The following is a 15,130-nucleotide window of genomic DNA, read 5'->3' on the forward strand; positions in this document are numbered from 1 at the left end:
CCTCTAAGTAATAATAATATCTATATATTAGCAGACAAATAGTCTTCAAATGTTGCCAGTTTTGTATACACACATAAAACACAGTCACAAATCTGAAGCTCTTGAAAGAGTCACATCTTGTTATTGGATAAAGATATTCTTATTATTCATATTAGATACAGGATCTACTGAATCTTCATCATCCTATGACAGGAGGTTTCTCCTCTGGCAGCTGACTTGATGTGAATCCACATTAGGTTCAGGTGAAGTTGCTCCTGGTGTGAGGCCTCAGTGCACGGGGCTGGGGGGGGAGGTCCCCACAGAAGCCTGAAGAATGCCCTGTCTGAGATTACTTATACTGAGAATGCCCAGGGCTGCTGGGTTCATGTCAGAGATGAGGATATGGATGGGGAGATTCAAGCCAAGGGAGATAAGTACAGGGCAGAAATAAGAGGTTGCTTCTGCCAGGGCCACTAAAGCATGTTCTGCAAGCAGGGTGGAATTTAAGATTTCTTAAGTCCAGAGGTCAAATACCTCCACTGAGGTCAAGAATGAGGGAAAGGTGTTGCTTAGCAACCAAATGGATTTTGTTTATTGTGTAAATTATGATTGCCAAGGTACAAAGCTCACAATTAATATACTTTGGGTGGTAACTGTCAAATCCACTTTCCCCAATCCCAATGTTCTCTTTCATCCGGAGTCTGTACTTTACCAAGAAAATGCTCTTAGATGTGGCAGGGTATTGGCAGCTGCTGGGAAAGCTGAAAGTCTGTATAATGGAGGTAGGGGTGCAGAGCCACCAGCAGACAGAAAATACAGGGAGGGATTGGAACTGGCCTGCCAAAGTGCTTGAGGCTCCTACCATTAGAGTCACTATGGATTTTTCAGAATTGGAAGAGATTAGGAATCTTCCAGCTCAACCTGGGGGAGTGGTCACCAGCTCAGCTGAAACACCCCAGGGGCTGTGTACTTACCACCTTCCGTGGGGCTACTTCCACTGTTAAACAATTTTCATACCCTTGGATTACGGTCTTTTATCCAGAAGACTCCCGTTAAAGTGCATACACGTCAGCTCGTAAAGAGTAGTGAATCACCGAGATTAACACTTACAAATTTACTATGATCCAAAGGCAGAATTCTAAGAGGTAAGGCACAGACCAGATATGTCTAAAGGAGATGGGAAAGGGCTGCCCTGTTTTTCTGGTATGGGGCACCCTGAGTAGCCAAGCATCGGGCAGCATGAGGGGTATCAGGCCCTTGGAGAAAATGCCAAAGGGAAACTGGAAGGACAGTGGATGGCAAGGGCTGCAGACATTACACTCTGACCATTTTTTAGAAATGCAGGACTGGCCTGCATCTGCTTAAAAACAAAGAATTAAGATAAAGGGAGTCAGGAGATCAATAAAAAACTAAAAAAGTAAATGCTATAAATCTGAGGGCAACAGAATATAGGCCTTTATAACAAAGGAGAGAACAAGCCCGTGCCATGATTTTTTACAAAGGAAAAGAACGGACACAAGTGAGGAGGCACAGGACACGCTGAAAGTGGGTTCAGGAAACTTATGTCTAGAGGAGGAGGCAAGAGTCAGAGTGTGGCAATCCAAGCCACTGGAGCAAAGGAAACCCGATTAATACCTATAATTTGATCTGAGAATGGGCCACAACATAAAGAACTGACAGCAAGGTTATCTAATGATACTCAGAAAGAGATGACTGCCCAATATTTGTAATGTTCTTTAACATTTAAAGATGTCTCACGCTTGCTGTTTCATTGGGTCCTGACACGATCCCATACAGAGAAGGCAGGCATTTTTACCCTATTCTGCAGATGAAGAAATAAAGGTACAGAGAAGCTACCCTCCAGGCCACAGGCATGATGGGTCAAGATGGTGCTACATCAGCCAATGAGAAGAGGTGGGGGCTTTGCACCGGTCAGAAGACAGTTCTATGCTTTCCCCTCAACTTTCTGATAGACGCTAAAACTCAATGGTGACAAGTGCTTTCCTGGCTGTTCCTCAGTTTCTGTTCCTACGCTGCTTTTGTCCCTCTCAGATTCATTCTCTATTCATTTCTTCTCCAGACACATACTTCATACACACAGAGTTTTCTTTGCACTTAAAAACAGATCCCCAATTGAGCCACACTTAATTATCACTCAGGGTAGACTGTAAACTCAAGCTGGCCATCCAAATAGCTTTATAAACCGCAAGAATCCATAAAAATGTTCATTTATTGCCCTGACCACCTCCTTGCCCTTTGTCTTTCCTTTTCCTACAGCCAGCTTGCAGTGAGAACATGAGCACATGAGCCCGAGTGCTGCAGGCGCAGGTCTGCTGCCCAGGGGTGAGGACTGGTCTGCAGAGCACAGAAGGGCAGAAAGTGGGCTGGTTCAGAGAGTGCTAACAGACTGCCGTGGCCAAGGAAGAGCTAGATTACACAGGATTAGTGAGCTGGAAGATATGATTAAACGAATTTTTTTAAAATAAATGATTTTGAGAACAAAGAAGCAAAATCCAATAAAATGACCTAATATAGTGTTTGAAAACAAAACAATATACACCCAGGAGTGGGACTGCTGGATCAAATGGTAAGTTTATTTTTAGTTTCTTAAGGAACCTTCATACTGTCATCCATAGTGGCTGCACCAATTTACATTCCTACCAACAGTGTAGGAGGGTTCCTTTTTTCTCCACACCTGCACCCCAATGTTCATAACAGCACTATTTACAATAGCCAAGACATGGAAACAACCTAAATGTCCATTGACAGATGACTGGATAAGGAAGCTGTGTACACACACACACATACACAATGGAATATTACTCAGCTATAAAAAAGAATGAAATAATGCCATATGCAGCAACATGGATGGACCTAAAGATTATCATATCGAGTAAGTCAGACAGAAAAAGACAAATATCATATGATACCACTTTTATGTGGAATCTAAAAAAAAAGACAAATTCTATTTACAAACCAAAAACCAAATCTTTCATAGACAGAGAAAGCAAACTATGGTTACCAAAGGGGAAAGGGCAGGGAGGGATAAATTAGGGTTTGGAGATTAACAGATAAACATTACTATATATAAAATAAATAAACAACAAGGACCTACTACATAGCACATGGAAGTATATTCAATTTCTTGTTAATAACATATAATGGAAAAGGATCTGAAAAGAAAAAATATATATGTATATGTATAACTGAATCACTTGACTGTATACTTGAAACCAACATTGTGAATCAACTACACTTCAATAAAATTTTTTTAAAAAATCAATGAATTTATAAGTAAAAAAAAAAAAAAAAAAGAAAAAGAAAACAAAACTACAAGCCTATACACTCATGATATCTTCTAAGGTCATTATCCACAAATCTGCCATTTTTATATTCAATGTTAATTTTGACTTTTTAAAGGTATGAGCAGCTCACTGCTACCTGAGCTGATAATAGACGTCTAGGAACAATGAACACAAATGCTTAGCACCTCTGAATGGAATTTAGGGCTATAGTCAAGTCCAAGTCAGACAAGTTAATCAGACATGTATGTGTTTACTGGCTATTGTGACACATGATGATTTGGTATAAACAGTAAGTTGTTATGTAAATGACTGTTCTTATAGCCAAACAAAATAGTTTTCTATCTTTTTAAACTTCTCTATGTTGCCAGCTTCACCACTGGCAGCTTTTCCTGATGCCACATACAGAATGATCCTCACTGTCTGTAAATAGGACAGTCCTTCCTCTGACTCCCCAGCATGCAGACTCCTCCCCTGACTTGACTCACTCTTCCCTACCCTTTCCTTGACCACCTGTGGAGTCCTTGGCTCTGCTCTCCTCTCACTGATTCTGTGGCGTGCTGGCGGGCCACTGCACCACAGAGCAGGGCAGAGCTACCATGAGACAGGGTGGGAGAGCCAGAGCAGGCGCAGGGAGGCAGGGTGGCAGAAAGGCTCCTCAGTCAGGGGCTGGGAGTATTCAGAGGAGGAAGGCTGCCCAGAAACCTTCAAGACAGAGCAGACAGCAGGTCTCCGACAGCAAGGCACTAATCACTTGGATTGGTTCTCCAGATGTGGGGAGCCCAGCAGAGCACCAGGGAACTACTATGTCCCTAAGTCTGCATAGTGTCTCTTTGTCTGCCTGCCTGAAGCAGTCCATGAAACCTCCTGTTTCTGCTGCACAGACTGTTACCATGTTAGCATTTATGCAATTAATATGTTATCTCAAAAAGCAGACTTCATTCATCCTTGCTAAATTCTCTTTTGGATTTAGATTCATCGTTTCAGCCCATTTTCAAATAATTTACCATCTTGACTCTTAAAATAGCCATCTCTCAAAGCTTTGGATAAGAAATTGCCAATGCCCTGAAAGAACTTGTAATTTATTTGGGTGGATATAGCTTGGAAGTTAGCTGATGATGTGTTAGCATATGTTCAGGGGAGACAACATGGCAGAAACAGCACAATGTAAGAGTCAAGAGGACTTCTGAGACAGACAGATGCTGGGACTTCAGGTCAGTACTTGTGGGATTTCAGTTTCCTCACATGTACAATAGAGTGGAAACAAGTAAACGCTTGTTTCTGGAATGAAGGAGTTTGTTTTTCATGAGAAACATCTAAGGGGTCAACAAGCAAGTTCTAAGTTGGGGGTATGAAGAAAAAAAGCATAAAAAAGTATTATTTTTCATTTCCCTTAAAATCACTCTTATTTACAAATTATTTAACAGCAGTAACAAACGGTCTGAGGTTAGAGGTAGGAGAGAGGAGGCAGGGATTCAGGGACTTCTCTCAGGACACGACGGAAGCTGGGCCTCAGAGGAGGGATGATGTTGGGGCTGGCAGAGTGGAAGCCCATTTTGGAGGGGACAACTATGAGAGCCCAAATGTAGAGCATGCCGGTGGGAGGGCAGCTGGGTCAGGCTCACTCAGGGAACAGTAGTTTGGGTTTCATCTTCAAAATCAGTAATTTTCAACCTAAACATTATTCCTGAAAGCAGAGGAACCATTCCGAGTGGAAGTGTACACGGGGTCTTGGGAACTCCCACTTGGTGTTTACTTGCCCACATACAGCCCTTAGCCCACTAAACCCCTCTGTTTCTTGAAGCACAGCTTGAGACCACTGTTAATTCCTGAGGTATGATATGACTCTTCAATATATGTGCATGACAAAAATAAAACCCAAACGAAACACCCCTATAGATGGTAGGAATCTCTGAATATGGCTGAGCTGGGGAATGACATGCTCAAATATAAACGGATGGCTATGCTCAGTATTAACTGTTCTAGGAGGTGGCTGCGGGTACAGGATCCAGTTGCTGAAGATGTTATAGTAGTTCTAGCATACGGGGCTAAGATCTTAAATAAGAAGCATCTGGATATACTGGAAAGTATCAAAGACTTGCTTCCTAGTGGCAAATCCATTTATTTCTGGGAAGAATTACTGTGTTGAGTTGGCATAAAGGTTCCTTGTCTGGCTTCAGGGCAAATAGTTATGATCAATGAACGAGAACAAAAAAAAGTGATCTGTATTCAACACAAGGGAAATTTTTCTAACAACTAAGGCTATTTAATGATAGAACAGGCTGCTTGGCAAGGCAGTGAGTTTCCTGCTACTGAAAGCATTCAAGCAGATAATGAATATATATGCCAGTGATGTCATGGATGGAATTCCCGTATTAAATGGGAGGTTGGACTGGGAGACCACTAAGGTTTTTTTTAAATTTTTTTTTAAACGTAAGAGTTCCATGAAGTAGGACCATAGCTAAAGATACATCAGCATCAAATAAATTTTTTCAATATGGAAATAAATCTATGCATGCTGAAAAACAGATAGCAAGGAGGCAGTAAAGAGAGGGAGGCTGACATTGCTAGAGAAAGGGAGACTATGCAATATTTAGCAGTTACATTACCTTTGCAATTTTCCCCATTTCATAAATATCTGCTTTCTGATCTTCAATATCCACGAAAGCACTTTCAATTCTGCTTAAAGTCTGTTCATGATTACTGCAGGCGTCGGGGAGTCCTTCAGGAAAGTAGAACCGTGGAATGTTTACAGATAATGTTGCCTTCACAACATTATTCACATGAGGAACAGGGGAGAGAGGTCGGGGACTACTTGGAAAGTTGGCTGGAGGTGGAAGAGGCGTTCCAGGTTTCTTTTCTGGTTTATTTTGAATCTGGAAGGAAAATATGATTATGAAACACAAAAATTCTAAACAGTATATATTCTTGAAAGTCTTCACTAGTAACAGGAAGTTGGGTGTAAATACAAGAAGCCACAATTAGAGGCAGTGGACATCAAGGGCTCACTGTACCCTACGGCGGGTAAGCCTGCTCTAAGGGAATGCTAATCTACATGAAATGAATCAGTACATTAATTATCTGTCAATTACTTGAGTTTACATAGATTTGTGCTTAAAAAATCCTACAGTACATTTTCCTACCAGCAATGTAGCAGACATTTAAGAGCAACGTCAATTGACACAATAAGGATCTCAAGGAGAATTCTTGGTCTGTTGGAACTGGATTACTAAATTCTTGAAAATTGTTCTTTGTCTTTCTGTGTATTTCCACTTCTCCTTCAATAAGTAGACAGAATGAGCCCTTCTTAAATCTGCAGATCTAAAATGCATTGTTGGAGAAGTGTCCTTCCACCTTCCCTAGACTGACTTTATCTAGGGCATCACTGCCAGCCCCTGATGCAGAGAAATTCTTTAAGAAAATAAAAGCATTTTAGCTTTGGAACGTCTTCTGCCAGGCTGATTTACTTGTCACTAGGGGCATGCATGCTGTTTTTTCCCGAGATACACATTTTCTCATTTTTGGTACTTTCTAATAGGCAAGGATCATGGTCATTAATTTCATCACAGCAAAACTCTCATTACAGTTTATCAATTCACTAATAGTTTATATATATAGCATTCCTTTTTCTAAAAAGGATTTGATATGCTGTACCACAAAGAGACATAAGAAAGGACAGTATAAAAAGGTCAAGGGGCAGGGGACAATGGGGAGATTAAATTATCTATGATTTAGGGAAAGGGGAGAGGAGGTACACTAACATTCAAGTTGAAGTTTATTTTACCAGTGAAAGCTAAAAATTTAGTTCTGAGATTCCTAGCAGAGAAAGTGAAAAAGATTCCATGAAGATTTTTCATAGTTTTAATTTCTATTCTTAATTTTGACCAAGTTATCTATAAAGGCTCATAAGCATGGCACTACTAGATGTTACATAAGGTATGAAAGATGAACATGACTGTTCACTAGCTAAACTTATTTTAAATTCACTGTGAACACAAAATATTACTCGTGTTCTTCTTTCTTAAATTATCCCAATGCCATTCCTAAAGTTTGAACAATGATATATCAGTAAGAAGTAGTTTTAAATATCATATTTTCTTTTGACGCATAGACTTAAAACATGATCTTTAAATTCAGGGTAAAAATCTTAGCTACCTTTGAAAAGCATGAGAATTATAGGAAGACAAGCTTCATTCACATAAATATACGATAAATATGATTTAATCTCTTACTTTTGTTAAACATGGACCATTTTTCATGTTAATATCTGACACTAATACACAGACTGGAGTCTGCTCATATATTAATACTACTGGGGATATGAAGTCCAGCTGGTCACACCAAGCCTCTTCTGCAGTATCGGGATGTCACCCATATAAAGCAACAGTCAAGGAAGAAATGGCAGAGGGAGTGATGCCAATGAAATGTGAAAAACCTAACAGGAAACAGTGATGGCTTACTAGCTCTGTGACCTCAGGAAAATTACTCAATCTTTCAGAATTTCAGTAATAAAACATTATAACCCCTACTTCTTGGAAGGTTGTTGTGAAGATTAAAGGATATTACAGGATTAACAGGTAAAAGGTTCAAAACTATGCTGGGCAGAGTTATGTCTTAATTTAAAAAAATGAGTCACAAAGCCAAAGGATGGGGTTCTCAAAAGGTTAAACATAAGCTGGCACAGTCTTCCAGGTTCAAAAATAAATAAAGTAACCATTTACATTTGTAAAGCTATTTAGTTTACCAACTACTTTTCATGCAAAAAATTGGTAATGTATCCTAAGTAGACATTTCTTTTTTGCCTTAATGCTAAATCTGCAAATATTATTACACAGTTCTAAACCAGTAACAGTAGAAGTTGTTCTTAAATTTCTAAAATAAGGCATATAATTCTTCAGGGGCTTTGTTTAGGTCATTTGCATTGTCATTTCCTTTCTATTCTATCCTGAAAAAGATTTGTGAGACTACAAGTAAATAAGCATCAAAATTATTTTTTTGCTTCCCCAAATTGTTTCCCATAGTGTGACATCCAGGGCAGTTATGGATAACTTCAGGGCTGCTATAACCATAGGATTAAGACCACTGGTGCCAGTGGGGATGAAACTCAATAGTCAGCCTAGCGAACACATGCTACTGAAGAGCAAGGCCTTCAATGTTGACTCTGTGCTTCTGCTTTGATAGAAATAAGAGACATTCAGAACAAATCCTGGCTATCTGTCAAGGTTTTAATTTGAGTGGGAAAATATTTGATTCTATAATAATCTACTCTGCTTTCCTCAGTGTACTTCTTAACATGGAGCAGTTCACTAATAGACAAATGTTAATTAATTCATTGTTTGATTCCATATTTAATAAAAGTGACATTACTATCTAAAGGAAAAAAAGAACGCATTCAATTTGGAACTTTTAGGTGTATCAATTTACTTTTCACTGAGTTCAATAGGAGACATAATTTAAACCTCAAAGTAGCTTAATAAAACTGACCCTTTACAATTAGAGAATAGAGCACAGTAATATAAAGTTCATCACATTTACCAGCAAGTTTAGCATCTGCTCACTCTGAATAAAATTATTTCATTCAAATCTAGGAACAGCTTTAAAATAGAATTACTGGGCAAAGTATCTCAATTTTCCATTACAGTTTTTCACTATAAATACAGTATCATTTAGCTATTCATTCTGAATAGTACAGTTATGCTATTATGTCACTGTAGCATTTCCAGTATTTGACTATTTTGGACCCATTTTTTAAAAAAAGCCATTTTATATGGTTCACTCAAAAAATATGAAATTACCATAGATCAGAATAACTACAAAACTATGGTTTCTTGCTGGATTCTGGATGGCCATCATTGACATGGCCCTTGATTTGTACTGTATTCAATGTTAGGCAACTTGTTTGATGAGACACTGACCCTACGAGTGTAAGCAAGTTAGCATGGTCTCTGCAAGAAGCTACTGCAGGCAGAAATGACTCAATCTTACAGTGTGCTGAGGGAAGACATTCTTTCACAACCCAGAAGTAATTACTATCCTTCATTACCTACATACAGTATATCACACACACACGACTGCATATATGTAAAAATAGTTCTTTCAAAAAAAAAAAAAGACTAACAGGTTCAATATTCTTTTTTTTTTAAAAAGATTCACTACAGATGTATGTAGCTTAATACAAATTTAGTCTATTGATTCAGGTGCAAACAAGGCTTTTAACAACAGAAATTCTAGTTTCTCAGACATTTCTACTAAAAATTCTGAATTGTAAAATATTTGTTAAGTTGTATTTATTGTCTCTAAAACTGGATTCCCTCTCTACAAGAGAAAAATGTGAGTACTGTACTTCAGATCCAGAAGGTCTATTTTTAAACCTGTTGGAATCTCTCTACAAATAGCTTTCTGCAAATAGCTGAATAGAGGACACAGATTAATTCCTTGATCTAATATCAAGTGAGCTGTAAAATTATTTGTAAGTTAGTTCACTGGGTGGTTTTATTAGTAATAAAAATATTTTAAAAGAAACACCCAAGTTTCAAACCTGTGTCTGCTGAAATGACTTCAGCCGCTTCTTAAACCGTGACGGGAGAACAAAATCACAGCCCCTTGCCAGGAAAGCTAACTCTCCCCTTAAATCCGGGTCCCTTCGTAGAGATGTTTCCTTGATCATCATCTTTGAAAAATGGATATTTACTTAGCCACTGTCCAGCACACTTCTGAAGACAGAGTTAATAAGTTGTCAATCTCTTCAGGCAGAAAGGTATTTTTTTCTTCTTATCTCCCAAAGAAATTAAGTTCAAGCATTGTGCTCTCCCAGCCTCCAGAGACCACAATCCATGCTTGTACTGACATGCAGCTGCTCCCCAAATACTGCCTGTGGCTCCCAATATCTGCTCATAATTTTCAAGAAAGAAACACGGGCTGCAATGGGCCTGTTGCTCCTTGTAGGTAGCTTTATGTCAAACTGACCTACCCATGTTGAGAATTACAGAGCCTTCTGGGAAAGGAAGCACCCACTACTCTGAGCACCAAAGTTAGAAACATTACAGCTGGACCTAAAAATAGCGACTTCTCAGATAATGCTAGCTTCTTAAACTCAGAGTATGTGAGGTGTCAATCCACATAAAACAGTTTCTCCTCAAGCTAGAAGAGAAAGAACATGTTGAGCATTTTTAATTTTGCTATTTAATATTTTATGAAAAAAGAAGGCTCTGTACTTCAAGTCTGAAGTACATCTAGTTTTTATACTTCTTAGTTGAAGGGAAGCAAATGTCCAAAACCCTCAAGACAAAATGTGGAGAAAAAGACTTTCATTCTCAAATGGTAATATAAAAAGAGATTCGTCAGTCTCAGATTTTAAAATCAAATCTCTTTTTCCCTTGTTTGTTGAAAACTATCTTAGTCATCAAACATACTTCTTTGAAGTGATTTTGAATCTGGATACATCTGAAAATTTACTGTCAAAGGGTTGGTTTAAGAAGTGGAATGACTGAATGCCAGAAGAAAGCAGCTTTAGATACACAGAAGTGAGTGAAATTTGGCTATAATAAAGGTACAAAAGATGATCAAACAGCAATGACAGAATGCATCTTCAATTTGTGAGACTTGTTTTTCTTAAGAGGCTTTAAAGAAATCTCAGATTTTAAAAATATTCTATTATTCTATTGCATGTTAAACACCTGCCTCAAATAGTTATTTACAAGTGAATCTTTAAGTATTCTCTCATGTTTAATATTCAGACTTCAATATTTATTTTCCATCAGCTACATTGTTCAATATTTTCTACTTCTAGAAAATATAAACCAAATATTACCAAATAAACCCCCAAATCAAAAATAGCTTACGACTCTCTTCTGCTGAACCTTCGTCTAATTCAGTGGGAATTAAATTCTTTGGTTTTCTATTGTTTCCTAGAACTTAAGTTTTTCCCCTTTATTTCAAGACATTGTTACAACACTTTATAATATGTATATTGGGCTTATATACCTAAATCTGCAGGTTTCAATTTTTTTTTAATCTGTAGAATTCTCCACTCATCAAAATCTTACTGAAAGCATTCAGCATATATGTGATTGAAAGAGGATTACACTGAAACCATTGGTCTAATGCTTCAACCTGGGTCCTTCCCTACACTCTTGCCTATAACATTCCCATTCCTCCTTAATTACTATCTCCAAATTAAAACATCAAAAAGTTTGTTATGAATGCAACTAGGTCTTTAGACTTATGATTTAATGCTTTTTCAACTAAATCACACCTTAGCTGTATTCCTCCCCTTCCCAGCATCAACCCATGGCTTCAGGGGGGTGACTTTTCATCCCCTTCCTGAGAATGCTTCTTCTCAAATTATGCACACTTTAACCATCCTTCAAAGTCCAACACAAATTTCACTACTTCATGAAGGCTTCTCTAGTTAAGCCCCCTCCATTTCTCCTATGAAAGAGAAACACCAATGCCCAGGACACACTGATTCATGGCTAATAGTTTAGTTTCTGTTATGCTCTCATATTTCTTATCTTAGTGGTTGAATTTTAAGTTTACGAAGCGTTGGTTGTATTTGTCCCCACTTGTTTATGCATTTTTTTACACTAATTATTCAATTCAATTACATATTACTTAAACTAACGAAATATGAGTGTGGAAAAAAAGGAGTGGATGTTTCTAAAATTGGAAAAAAAAAGAACCTGACACTGAATGTTTTATAAAAAATCAGTAAAGGCAAACTACTACTACTAATTTTTTTTTTTGCTATAAAATTAGTTATGGGTGAGATGAAGGAGAAAAAACATTAAAATGCGGAAGGTGTCTATTTAAATTGCTTCACTACTGACTTAAGTTCTGTCTCCACTTTAAAGAAACTGAAACTGGAAATCGGTTAACAAATGTACTGAGTGGACTAAAGAAAGATGTCATGAAACTTCAATTTCCAATTATGACACTTATTCTCAAAGAAAAGGCTTTGGCCCTATGTCAAAAGATCTGAATAAGTTAACGTTTTGAGTTAAATAAAATGTTGAAGATACACAGAGTACGCAGAGAGTTAATGATTCCCTATTGGGTAACTATCCATTCTAATCATGTTCAGGTAAAAGGGCTTGTACTGCAATGTTTTATAATCTGACAATATTTTCCAGTAGAGTCTAAACTATTTAGGGTAAGGTCAATTTTAAAGTCATTCAGTCACTCAACAAATTTTTTTCTGAATACTATTATGTGCAGCTACTCTGCTGGGTGCTGAGGGTATGAAGATGATAAAGCAGTGATCCCTTCTCTGTCTCACTGCACCTAGCACAATGTCGGTTTGAAGCAAAGGACAACAAATACTTTCATTTCATTTATTTCCCATAAATCTCTGGAGTTTCAAAAGCCTGCCCTGCTACCCTCTTAAGCAAAAAGAAAATACTTCTCCATGTCTTTTGATGATGAAGAAATAAGCTCTAAGTTTTTATTTATCCAACCGCTTTCCAAAAAATTCAGAAGGAGAAAAGGCCAGGCCCCCTAAAGGGGGTTAGGAAAGAACTGGTCTGTGGCAATGAGTTATTGATGGAGAAAGACTATCATGAGGTTGGTTTATTTGCTTTTTACTTATTTACTTGCCTTTTAATGAAAGTAAACCTGCTTAGTTCTAGAAAGAATCTGAGAATGTAAGTTAGTTTCAAGAAGTATATGATAACTGAAACACAGAAACAAAGAACATAGGTTTTAGAGTGACCGCTTTTGTACTGGGAAAAGATCAAACACAAGGACTTTCACGACTGATGCAAACATGGCCCTTGATCTACTCTCTTCCCTCCCTACTATGATCATAGAGGAAGTGGTCCAACCCATGGGGCTGGGTGCTGGAAGGGAAGAGCTATTTCTGGGTGAGAGGTTTCCCCTGGAGGTACTAACCAGAGAGGAAGAATAGAAAACTATAAACATATCGTTAATACATTCAGTTTGAAAACATGGAAAGTTAGGAGCTGTGGGCAGTTACGATGGGAAGAGATGACTGTGAGAGTCTTTCCAACGTTCTTCTGGAATAAACCATGAGATCTTTTCTCCTGCCCTCTGCAGCATATGTGGAGACCTAACAAGATAGCTAGGCAACAACAGGTGTTTCCTGCACAGCAGCCTGAATCTTTTCTTGGCCTGCAGATCATTCACACACATACACTGTATGAAGACACTTGTTGTCCTATCTAGACCATGGGCTCAACCTGGGTCTTCAGGGCAACTGTGTTACGAGAGCTTGATTAGAGGATGAGAAAGACTGGTGTTCTCCTGTTGTAGGAATGATTGGGATATATCAGTTGCTACCTTAAGATCCAGCTGCCTCAACTGGGGTTTCTTTCCCATCTTGCCATGCTATGTATGTTCCCCCAGAGCAAACATGCTTGAGCAAGGAAGATAATCTTTCTCAGAGAACCAGCAGCAGGAGTGTGTGTGAATTCCTGGGTCACAGGGTTTTATAAGTTCCCTGGCAGGGATACACAGATGAGAGGCTGGTCTCTCAGCAGCGATTCTAAAAACTAAAGATTTTTTTTTTTTTTTTAAGGAGAGCCTCCAATATATCAAGCAAGAAAAGATATTCCTTTATCATGTCCTGAAATGACCTACAAAACTGAGGCACGAGTCCAGAGAGAGGTCGTACCCTGATGGAAGGTGAGATTAGAAAGGAGACAGAAGAGATAAAGTTGTGTGTGACACCTAACACACTCTGTTTTTGCAGAATTCACTCTTTGAGGCTTAGTTTGAAACTCAGGATGGAGTTTCTAGAACTTTCTGAATCTTCTCAGAATTCCCTGCTCTCCCCACTTTGAAAATGAAGACAATGGTGATATACCATATTAATTCTCTCTCTCTGGAAAGAAACAACCTGTATGGGATGTTTTAAGAAAAAATGGGTTGCTTGCACATGATAGAGAAAATTTTGAACATTTGCTGAAGAAGTAAGTCACTTATTTTGACTTGTATAAAACTGCTAAGCAGTTAATACTGTATATACAATGTACTGTGCCAAAATAAATCTAGCCTGTATTTTATAAACCAACATATAAAATCATTCCCCAGCCTCCACTGAACAAGGCTACGGAGACTTGAGATAATAGTACCAATAAAGGCCTTAGAGTTATGAAAACTTGGGATGAACAAGGCAGCAAAACCGCAAACATCTGAGTAACAGAAACAGCACATCAAGCCTGGGAATCAGCTCAGCTCTGAGGACCTGTGTTCAGGGGAGTATGTTAGTATTAGGTCCAGACAGAGCAGACAGTCACTCTGAAGTGACTATCAAAAGATTTTGCTCCTATGATGCTATGGGGGTGGGGTGGGAGGGGAGTTACATATTAAAGAGGAAGTTCTGCTATATCAAGAGGGTACTTCTGATTTAAAAAAGAAAGCTGGCTATTTTGAAAAACTTTAAAATGCTAAATCAAAAGCCTTTTCTGTCCACACAAAAACTTGCAAATGAATGTTCATATAGCAGTGCTATCCATAATAGCCAGAGTGGAAACAACCCAAATGTCCAACAGTTGATGAATGGATAAACAAAATGTGGTATATTCATACAAAGGAATATTACTTAAGCATAAAATGGAATGAAGTATTGATACGTGCTACATGGTAAACCTTTAAAGTATTATGTTAAGTGAAAGAGGCTAGACACAAAAGACTCACATATTGTATGATTCTGTTTACATGAAATGTCCTATTAGAATAGGGAAATCCATGGAGACAGAAAGTAGATTAGTGGTTGCCAGGGCCTGGAGAGAGGGATGGAATGGGGAGTGACTGCTAATGAATACAGCTTTTTGGGCGGGTGATGAAAATATTCTGGAATTAGTGCTAATGGTTGCACAATCTTGTTGAAT

At 38.3% G+C, this 15,130-nt stretch overlaps 1 protein-coding gene across 6 annotated transcripts in view; it reads right to left on the minus strand.

Moving 5' to 3' along the window:
• The window catches only part of PPP2R3A (protein phosphatase 2 regulatory subunit B''alpha), a 148,370-nt gene that overhangs the window by 73,684 nt on the left and 59,556 nt on the right, over positions 1–15,130 (minus strand). For 5 of the 6 annotated variants that reach the window (XM_032488015.1, XM_032487996.1, XM_032488003.1 and 2 more), the window contains one exon: positions 5,891–6,157. In XM_032488015.1, the coding sequence (XP_032343906.1) occupies positions 5,891–6,157 (267 nt within the window). Of the gene's footprint in view, positions 1–5,890; positions 6,158–9,819; positions 10,263–15,130 lie in introns of those variants that run through there. The other variant, XM_006182813.2, reaches the window with a different exon arrangement.

This window comes from Camelus ferus, chromosome 1, assembly GCF_009834535.1.
Source record: "Camelus ferus isolate YT-003-E chromosome 1, BCGSAC_Cfer_1.0, whole genome shotgun sequence".
Classification (NCBI taxonomy): Eukaryota; Metazoa; Chordata; class Mammalia; order Artiodactyla; family Camelidae; genus Camelus; species Camelus ferus.